This window comes from Triticum aestivum, chromosome 2A, assembly GCF_018294505.1.
Source record: "Triticum aestivum cultivar Chinese Spring chromosome 2A, IWGSC CS RefSeq v2.1, whole genome shotgun sequence".
NCBI classification, from domain to species: Eukaryota; Viridiplantae; Streptophyta; class Magnoliopsida; order Poales; family Poaceae; genus Triticum; species Triticum aestivum.
Window position 1 is genome coordinate 83998541 of NC_057797.1, and position 10855 is coordinate 84009395.

General features: G+C 46.4%; 1 protein-coding gene across 1 annotated transcript in view; it reads right to left on the minus strand.

Moving 5' to 3' along the window:
• Positions 1-2982: 2982 nt before the first annotated feature.
• LOC123187670 (thioredoxin reductase NTRC) overlaps positions 2983-10855 on the minus strand; it is a gene marked incomplete in the record, with an annotated part of 8437 nt that continues 564 nt past the window's right edge. The window contains 10 exon segments of the mRNA XM_044599588.1: positions 2983-3299; positions 4121-4251; positions 7354-7458; positions 7650-7736; positions 8216-8323; positions 8658-8937; positions 9515-9780; positions 10181-10286; positions 10357-10570; positions 10753-10855. Of these exon segments, the coding sequence (XP_044455523.1) occupies positions 3239-3299; positions 4121-4251; positions 7354-7458; positions 7650-7736; positions 8216-8323; positions 8658-8937; positions 9515-9780; positions 10181-10286; positions 10357-10570; positions 10753-10855 (1461 nt within the window).

The window sequence follows — 10855 nt, forward strand, 5'->3', positions numbered from 1 at the left end:
TGCGGGTTTGTTAAGTTACGGGACGGGACGGGGCGGGGCGGGGGTGGGGCCCGGTTTCGGGGGGATTGGGGGGTTATTTTGAGGTGGTGGGGGATTGGGCGGGTCGGGTGGTCTGCCCGGTTTCGGGGGCGGGATAAAACGGAGGATCTGGAGGCGGATGTCGTCGTGCGCGGTGCCGACGCGTGTCTCGCCTCTGTGAAGACTCTGGAGCGGCGGCGAGGCTTCGTGAGACCTTGTGCACGAGGGGATGGTGGATGTTGCGGCGTCGGCGCGCGGGAATGAGATCAACTTGCTTGCGTCTAGTAGCACGTCAACCGTAACATGATCGCAAAAAAAGTAACATGGCCGTCGGATTAGAGCCCGTTTGGGTCGGTCAGCCCGCGCATGCGCCCAATGCTCGTCCGATCTATTTTGACGGCGCCGACAAAAAAAAAACTATGCATACATATTTAAAATAAAAAATAATTTAATTAAACATTAAAGCCGGCCAGGAAGGCTGACAAGAGTTCACGCATTCACATTAGCATTAAATAAAACTAATTAGGCCTTCTTTGATTTGTAGGATTTTTGTAGGAATTCTATAGCATAGAATTTGTAAAGAAAAAATAATTTAAAGCCCTTTGGTTTATAGGAATGGATTCCTATTCCTATGTAGGATAGGAATCAATTCTTCACGTTTTGGAGGAATAAAACATTAGCCTAGACTCAATGAAAAAAAATTCTATCCTATGCACCAAATGACATCTCTTTCTTTATAAGAATCGACATGCATGCCATCTCACTTCCTATGATTTTCCTATTCCTATAAAATTCCTATCCTATGTACCAAAGAAGGCCTAAAAAAATAAACTATGAGGTGGCGTGTTGCCCTAGGCGACGGCGTCGTCGTCGTCCTCGGGGTCGGTGAGGTCGATGAGCGTCGACGCAGGGCCGGCCCAGGGGAACTCGGAGGGGAAAGGGACGGCAGGGGCCTTGCCCTTGGCCTTGCTGCTGCTGCTGCCGGCGCCAGCGAAGAGCCTCATTTTCGCTAGGGTTGGCTAGGGTTTGCCGGTGATGGGGGAGCGAGCTTGCCTAGATGTGGACGACGAGTTTGGATGAGGACGGACCCGCCGCACGATCGGCTTAAAAAAAGATGACCACCGTCGCTGACGCATGGGGAGCGGGTAGTTGGACGGCCGCCAGGTGGGGACGCCATGGACAGCGAGAAAGCATGCGTGTCGTCCATTCGGCGTCCACGCCGACGCATTTGAAACGCAAATTTAAGCCGCAAATGCGTCGGCGTGGACGCGAAGCACATGTGATTTGGGTTTGGGTCGGCGCGTTGGGCCACCATTTTTACTCGCGCCGACACAAACGGACGCGGGCGGACAAAATAGGTCGCCCCATTAAAATTGCTCTTACAAGTGGACAGCCTAGATCAGGGGCTGTTCATGTCGATTGAATGGTCTAGAGAGGGGAAATGTAGCCGCGCTATTCATTGGTAGCAAGTCACCGGATCTCACAGCATGGGAGGTGTGGATTGGATTGGGCTGGATGGAACCAGCAGGGGCGGGGCCTACGTACGCCGAGTGCTCGTGGGGACGGGATACGATGAGTCCAGCCAGAAAGGTTGGAACGGACAAACAGATCGCATGAATTTCATGGTTTACTCGGTTGTGTGTGGATCCACTTACCAAATGCATCGTGCATCCGTTGATGTCCTACAATGTTGTACGGTGTGCCGGCTTCGGGGTGGTTTACATAAGGAACACAGCCCCATGTCATGGTTTTCAAGGATACTACTTATGTCCACTAAGACAAGACAAAATTTCTGCAACATATGTTTAACGAGAATATTTACCGGGGAAGGTTGGCGAATGAGGGTAGGTGAGTGCAGCCTGGCCGGCAAGGCCAATTACAGGTTGTGTAATTGACTACCCATCAGGTTTAGGATATGTTTGGTTGGGTAGTACAATACTCCATCCGTCTCAAAACAAGACACTTATTTTGGGACGGATGGAGTAGAATGTAATGGATTGGGTTTCATATGAGAGGTAATCTTACTGTTTCAATAGATAATAGAAGATGTGAGATTAACCAAATTCATCCCATTTCATTCCATTTCATCTCTCTGATAAAAAAAGTCATGCACGAAACCATTTCATTATATTTCTTTTTACTCCAAACAAACGCATTGGAGGGTGAGAAAAGCACACAAGTGTGGATAAGGAAATTGTCGCCTTTGTCCCTATGCACGAGACCGAATGATTGGCAACCCACCTTTTCTTTTCAAATGACGGTTCACTTTGAGGGTGGAGAATGCCGACTTGGTGTTGATTTGGAGGCTTTGGATCTGTCTCCTAGCCGGACGAGAGAAGCGTAGCGTGTGTGCGTTTATATGGATGAGTGTATGCGCGTGTATATGAGCGCTTGTGTTTGTACTGATGCTCAAAAAAAAATCCAAAGGTCGTGGCCTGCCTCACCCGGACAAATTAGAATGGACGGAATGGAATACCTGTGTCTTCAGAAAAAAGGCCACACCACCTCGTTACATTTTAGAGGTTGTCACGTACTCCCTCCACCTCATTATAAAATTGAGACTTAATTTAGGACGTCGGAAGGGCTAGGCATTTGAGAAATATCATTGCCAGGAGGGTGAGTTTTTTGTATTTCCCAACATGTCGCGCTCATCTTTTTCAAGAAAAAACTCTATAACTCTATTCTTAATTAATGAACGAGGTAAATATTTCAACTCTATTTTCCAAAAAAAAACATGAACAAAACGGCCCATTTGATCAATAGCATTCCATTTCATTCGGTTCCTCAATTAAACACGGCACTAAAGGACGACAGCAGATCAAGATCAGAGGCTACGAGTTGAGGAGTGGATAGGGGGACAGAGGGCACCATGTGGAGGATAGACATGAAACGCCGGTCAATAGCAGGGCCCTTTAAAGTTGTGTTGACAGCAATAGATTGCATATGATCTGTATACTGAGTAAAGACATAAAAGATACTATGCACATTGTTGAGACGATCATGAGCAAGGGGTCAACAAGATGTTATATTGTACAACAAAGAATATATTTTGGATTCAATAAGGGCGGTCGGTTAATTTCCTATGGCATCGGACTGCACCAGGCTCATCTGAGAATTTTGACCAAAAATTGCCCACCAGCGTGGCTTCTAAATATAGTCAATATATGTGTAAATGGAGGCCATTACACCTCAAAACCCTGGAACGAACATTGAGCTCAGATCATTTGTTCGACTCGATGAACTCCCGGTATTCCTTCTTCATCTTCACACCAGAGAAAGTCCTGCATTTCCAAGATTAAGATATATCAGAAGGGTGGGCCTGCTATGACACCATATAAAGTAGGCAAGACGAGAGTTCAGCAACTGCCCAAGAGAAGTTCGACATATTTGGGAGAAATTCCGGGTGCATGGTAGAAGCTTTGTTAACCCGGAACAATGCAACCCTCATGTCACAATTAAGAGGTACTCCCTCCGTTCCTAAATATAAGACTTTTTGGAGATTCCAATACGGACTACATACAGAGCAAAATGAGTGAATCAAACTCTAAAATACATCTATATACATCCATATGTAGTCCATATTGAAATCTCTAAAAAGGCTTATATTTAGAAACGGAGGGAGTACTTGCAAAGAGAGCATACTTGTCCTGCCAACTGTCCTATTTAACATCATCGAAATGGCATTCGTGAAAGAAGATGCACGTAAGTGTTGACCACTGATCTATCTCTATGTGTACATACAACATGCCAGTTATTCATGTGTTTTGGCCTCATTTACAGGATGGTGACATCTCAACTTAAGCCTGTGGTTGGATGCAAAAAAATGTTAACTGTGGGATATGTAATTCCAGCAGAACCCGTCCATTGAAAATGAAGTGAGCATGGTGGTCACTGCTTAATTTGGCTTATTACTACCAAAAGGATAAGTACAAAAGTGGAATTATGTATAAGTACAAAAATGGTTGCTGTCATAGAGCAAGAAGGTTCAGTAAGAACAATAAAATACTCGTATATCAGCTAACCCAATGTTTAGGTAAGTTGTGGTTTAGGTCGCGGCCGTAGTTTAGTAGAAAAACTAGCAAGACCAATCTAAGAAGCAAACCTGATCATTTCTTTGTTTTTAAAGAACTGAACACATGGTGTCCCCATTATGCCTGCAGCTTCTGCTATTTCAGGGTCCTCCTCGATGTCAATTTCAACAAAATGAACGTATTCGTCATATTCATCTATAACCTGTAAGAAATATCATTTTCATAAGGATGATGTATCATTATTAGCAAGCAACAAAACAGACAACAAAAATATAATATAATTGAACGAGAACTATTTTTTTTTTTGGAGCTGTATCAAATTGAGAACTTATGTACTTCCTCCGTTCACAAATATAAGATGTTCTAACTTCTTTCTGAATCGGATGTATATAGACACGTTTTAGTGTGTTTGTTCAGTCATCTCAGTCCGTATGTAGTCCATATTGAAATATCCAAAACATCTTATATTTGTGAACGGAGGGAGTACCATATATCAGCAAGGGTGTTGCAGGTGCAGTGCTGCGCCCAATGGTAAACGAGCAACTATCAGATTTAACTCTTACCACCGAAGTGGTAAATTTATAGTTCTTACAAGGCTACTGCTGTGATATCACCAAGCATAGAGAAGGGTGCTATCTTGAATAGGGGATTCTCATGAAATTAAAAGTAGACAAGGTGATCAAATCACATCCATGCATTGTCACATTGCTGCCATAGAACAGTCCATCAGCTATCAGGTGGTGTGGTGTTATGGCGCTGCTAGAAGGAGGGCGCGAGAGGGCCGGCCGGGGGCCTTTTTGCCCACGGCCGGGCAAGAGGGAAGGGATTTCCTTCTTAATTCTTGCTTGATTAGATTGATACATCTCCTCTCTTTATATAGAGAGGTTTACTTGACTCCCAAGCAAGGCTTACTTGACCCCTAAGCAAGCGACTCTTATCTCTAATTAACCCTAAGACTAACGGGCCCATTAGGCCCATTACGTACTCTAACACTACACCACACCTGGACATGCAGCTTGTCCTCAAGCTGCAGCCTAACCAACTTATAACCATGACTCGACGCAACCTAAACCTAACACCTAAAAACAAGCCTTTTACATCTCGGCTTGTTTTATTATTCTCAACCTGAAATGGACTGGGACGCTTTATTTTAGACCCCTTAACAAAAAGTGGACACCATCCGCACGTCGGACATGCACGTGTACAACCACCTGGATCCCATGGACACCATCTGGACAAAAGGAGTGCATGTGTAGGACCACCTGGAAGTGGTCGCAAGAGTGACCAGCAGAGGCGCCCTCGCGGCGGCCGGCGGCGGAACGCAGTGGTGCTACGCGGTGCGCTCTTGTCGGTGACACCATGCCTTCTCCCCGCCGGACGGCTGTTGGTCGGCACCACACATAGAAGAGTGGAGGGTTGTCGATGGACAATGGCGAGGAGGGGTGCGCCTCCCCAACCGCCGATGTCGCAGACTTTGAGGGCGTTGTCCGTGGGGAAAACAGCATGCCCAAGATCCCCGACGCAGCGGACGAGATCGAGGTCCTTTGCGCAGCGAAGCGCAACTGGGAGGAGCGGCAGCTGCAGACCACGCAACTCCCGCACACGCCGACGCGCTAGGAGGCCGCGTGCAGCAGCCTGCAGCCTCACCGTCGCCGACACGTGGCGGGTAGTGATCCAAGCTGGAAGCGGTGACGGCGACGGCGGAAGCTTGATCTGCTGGATGGGGACGCCCTGGGGAAGCGGTGATGGCGACGGCGGGAACTTGATCTAGTGGATCGGGACTCCCGTCGGCGCGGTCGATGCGGGGCCGGAGCTGACCGGTGATGGCTGCTGCAGTTGCAGCGGCTGCTGCGGCGGAGCGCCGGGCGCGGCGGAGGTCGCCAGGAGCGGTGGCTGCCACTGCAGCCAGGGCGGGGCGGTGGATGGCAACTGCGGCAGCGGCCCGATGAGCGCGGCGGAGGCCACCTGGTGCGGCGGCTGCCACGGCAGCCAGGACGGGGTGGTGGTGGCGGTGGATGGCAGTTGCAGCGGCTGCTGCAGCAACCCGACGAGCGCGGCGGAGGCCGCCTGGTGCGGCAGCTGCCACGACAGCCAGGACGGGGCGATGGATGGCAGCTGCAGCGGCTGCTGCAGCAGCCCGGCGAGCGCGGCGGGGGCCGCTTGGTGCGGCGGCTGCCACGGCAGCCACGGCGGCGCGGTGGCGGTGATGGGCGGCGCAGCCGGGTGCGGCCCATAGGACCCGGCCAAGAACATGTGGATCTCCTGGACCGCCTGTGTTAGGTCCCGCAGCGCCCCGGACACCTCCGGGGTGAGGACGACGGGGGCGGGCGCGACGGAGGATCCCGGCGCGGGCAGGAGCAGGGCGACGGTCGTGACCGGCAGCGGAAGAGACGGGTTGGGCGGCGGTGAAGACATGATCGAACCGAAGCTAGCTGATACCAAATTGTTATGGCGCTGCTAGAAGGAGGGCGCGAGAGGGCCGGCCGGGGGCCTTTTTGCCCACGGCCGGGCAAGAGGGAAGGGATTTCCTTCTTAATTCTTGCTTGATTAGATTGATACATCTCCTCTCTTTATATAGAGAGGTTTACTTGACTCCCAAGCAAGGCTTACTTGACCCCTAAGCAAGCGACTCTTATCTCTAATTAACCCTAAGACTAACGGGCCCATTAGGCCCATTACGTACTCTAACATGTGGTTCAGACCACCTAATGCATTTCAAATGGTAACATCTGTACCCAGTGTCTTAGACATATACCTAGGGCCCTAACAAAAATATACCATTGTTTAGCAGTGTGTTGAAAACAGATAAGATTTAGGATTAATTGATGCACGTGTGGAGGGTCACTTTTAATCGAGTGGGTGATATTTATGACTGGAATGCACATTGGCACCTTCAACTGATGCAGTTCTTATCGACTTCCAACTTCATAAATGCCACAATCCAATGCAGACAGCATGAGCATATGCCAACTCAATTCATTTGGTGTGTTTCAATCCTACATTGTTCTTTGTTGGATTGAGTTTATCTTCAATAAGGATTTTATTTCTAGAACAGACAATTGAGCTTCGGCATGCTCTAGCAGATCCAAACGTAAACTATCAGGCTACTGGCTTGGTTTGTCACTATGGATGCTCAGTCGTCAAAGGAAACCAGCATAAAGTAAATTTATTTCTAGAATTAAGGTAGATGCGAAGATGCTAAGATACATTTTGTTTAACTAGATTTAAGGTGGCTGACAAGTAAATTTTATTTAAGTAGATGTTAAGATGTTCAAAGTTAAATTACAAAAATTTAAGAACTAACCTTGTTCAAAATTGGTTTTAATGTTCTGCAGGGACCACATGTTGGAGAAGTATATAGAACCAAAATGAGCCTTGGACTTCCATGGTATAACTTGCGGAGTGCATACTGCAAAGATGGCAAAGCTCAGGATCAAATTTGACATGAACACTTGCATTTATACGAGGCACACTACGCATATACTCCCTCCGTTCGGAATTACTTGTCTCGGATATGGATGTATCTAGAACTAAAATACGTCTAGATACATCCATTTCTGCGACAAGTAATTCCGAACGGAGGGAGTATATGTTTGGCACCTGTCCTTTGTGCTTTGTGTGAGTAATGTCGAAGCCCATCTCGACATCTTTGCCTTCAATCTCCTTCTTTTTCTCTTCACGAACAGGCTGAAATTTAATCAAGTAGAACAAAAAGTTGTAACATAAGCTTGATTGGTTGTTACAGAAGATAAGCCCCAAAATATATGAAGGTGCATTAAGTATGCATACACTAATGATTTCTAGCAGCTCAGGTTTTATCCACTTACAACGTCACAGATTTTTATTCAGAACATATCAACTCACAGTTTCACATCGCTACAGCTTATGGTGATGGAAGTCTAAACTCCAAATTTTATACACGAAAGAATAATCAAATGCGGCTGCATGCCTGCATAGCATGCTAATATACGGAAACTAGGAAGCTTAATTCGAATGGACAAAATTTAACACAAATTACTGCAACACCCATGATATTGGAGACCAGTGATATTCATAGGGTAAGAGACAGCTTTCATTGAGACAATGACGACCAAGCAAAATGAAGCTGGCAAAATGCACATGCATCAATTGCGTTAAACAAATAAATTTTGCATGAAAAATAATACCTGGTGAAATTCAACAAGAAGATCATTGGAGACTAAGTATCTTTCAACTGACAAAGCAGCTATACATCCAGATCCAGCTGCAGTAACGGCTTGTCTCCATTCATGATCCTGCAGGTGAAGATGTGTGAAATAAAAAAATGTTCATGATAATGGGCTGAAATAATAAACAGAATATCTGAATATCTATATTTCATGGATAGGTATCTAATGATGAGTGGCTACAAGTCTTATGTCTTAGAAAACAAATATATTGCCTTTCATTGCAGAATTTTCCAAACAGTAGAGGCAGGGTCATCAAGACATGATGTGCTAGCAAGCTAGAACAAGTAACGTGGTGAGGTGATAGCACACATGAACTGCAGCAGGATTAAGTCCTCGTTTCTTCAAGCAGCACACTACAATCATGTAGAAGTTTCAGATATTGAATGAAGGATGGAGTTACCTGCACATCACCAGCAGCAAATACGCCATCAACTGAAGTTTTTGCAGTGCCTTCATCAACCAAAATATATCCAGAACTATCAAGTTCAATTTGACCTTGTAGCAGCTGACTGTTTGGAGTATGTCCTATCCCATAAAATAGACCTTTCACTTCAAGAACTTTTTCCTCTCCCGTATCGATTCTCCTCAACTGAATACCAGACATCTGTCCTTTGGTATTGCCGACAACATCCACAGCTTCTGTATTGAAATGTACTGTTATGTTGGGGTTGTTGAGTACTCTGAAACATTCGCCATAATCAACCTGTTAACCAAACATCCAGGCAATTGAAATTTTACTTCATTAATATATTATGCAACTGAAGAGGAGCTAACACCCTTTAAAGAACTTAACAATTTCATCTACAGACAAGTTCAAACAAAAATTACAGCCCTCGAGTTCTATGGGCCTCTGGAAATATTGTGATTTCGAGTATCTAAACAGGTAAGCGACCAATACTAACCAGGTTGCGGTTAGGCCTAGTTTGCATCAAGCACAAATTGTAGTATTAACGAAGAACAATTGTGCCGATGTAACCAACATTTTAAAGTGGTAGCTCAGCATATTACCATGCAATTAAATGCCATCACCGAATGGTGAACGAGTTGACAATATTTACAATAGATGTAAGGTGGAAATAATCATGCATTCCTTTTACAGCCGTTTAAGCTATCAAGTATCAACTGATGTTAACACCGAAAATAAGTGAAATCTTGACAATCCATGGACGAAAGATTTAGATGAACAGGTAAGACTACTTTGATATTTATCACAGTAAAGGATATAATTTTATAGGGAAGACTTGGAGAATGCCTTACCGGTCCTGCATAGCTTTGGATGCTCGTAGTTGGTCCCTTCGAACAAGTAAATGAACATGACACGCATATTTTGTCAAATATATCGCTTCCTCGGTAGCTGTATCACCTCCTCCAACGACCGCAAGAACTTGACCCTTGTACAATGGTGATGCTCCATCACATATTGCACATGCGCTGATACCTCTACTCCAAAATTCTTCTTCACGAGGTAATCGAAGTCGCTTCGCAGTAGCTCCAGTTGCAATGATTACACTATGGGATTTCACCTATATATATGCCACTAAGATTAGTGCGGCAAAAAATATGTGCAAAATAATTCACGTGCACTATAAATTAATAACAGGTGACAAGACAAATTACAGCACAACTAAGAGTCAAGTCATAAAGGTAGAGCTAAAAAGTAGACAAAGACCTAAATAAGTAAAGCGCATCGAATTCTGCACTGGTTCAGAGCTCGCATTATCTTTCCTACACTTTTCACTAGCTCTGCTTTGTTACGTTTCTATTTAAAACGGATCCTGGTTTTGATTAACATCACAGTAATAGTAACCATTGAATTGAATGTTCACAAAATTCACACGCAACACTAGCTTGTTTTTACGAGAGGCAAGTTCAGAGTCCAAAATATGTTATGATGCACCAAGAGGAAGAACGTGAAGTGCTTACCTCTCGGTCACTGCTACGGATAACAAATGGCCTACTCTTCACATCTATAAATTCAACATCCTCTTGGTGAAGCTCTGCACCCCACCGCTCCGCCTGCTTCCGCATTCTGGCATAAATCATGTAAGTATCGCAAACGCAACGTTTACCGGTTCAATACAGATTGTGGGCATCCTTACTTGTCCATGAGATCAGGCCCGGTTATGCCGTCGGGGAACCCAGGGAAATTCTCCACCTCGGTGGTGGTCATCAGCTGGCCTCCGGGAACACCGCCCACCTGGTAACCTTCGAAGACGACAGGTTTCAGGTTGGCCCGGGCGGCGTAGATGGCCGCGGTGTACCCTGCCGGGCCGGAGCCGATGATCACCAGGTTCTCCACTCCCCTGCCAGGATCTGCAACCACGAGAGAACAATCACCCACTGTTTCGCTTCACCACACGGCGTCTTGAGCTCCACATACAATATCGGATAATAGCAACCAAAAAAAAAAAACTGACAGTACGCAAGTAGCAAATCGCGTGGTGAGGTCTACAGAGCCAATCTAAAATCTGAACAGGGGACTGAGAGCGGCGCACCTGACGGAGGAGGGGAGGCGGGGGCCTCCTCGTCGACCGCGTCGGCGGCGGGGGCGGCGGCGGCGCGCAGGGCCTTGGACTTGGGCGCGCGAGAACAGGAGGC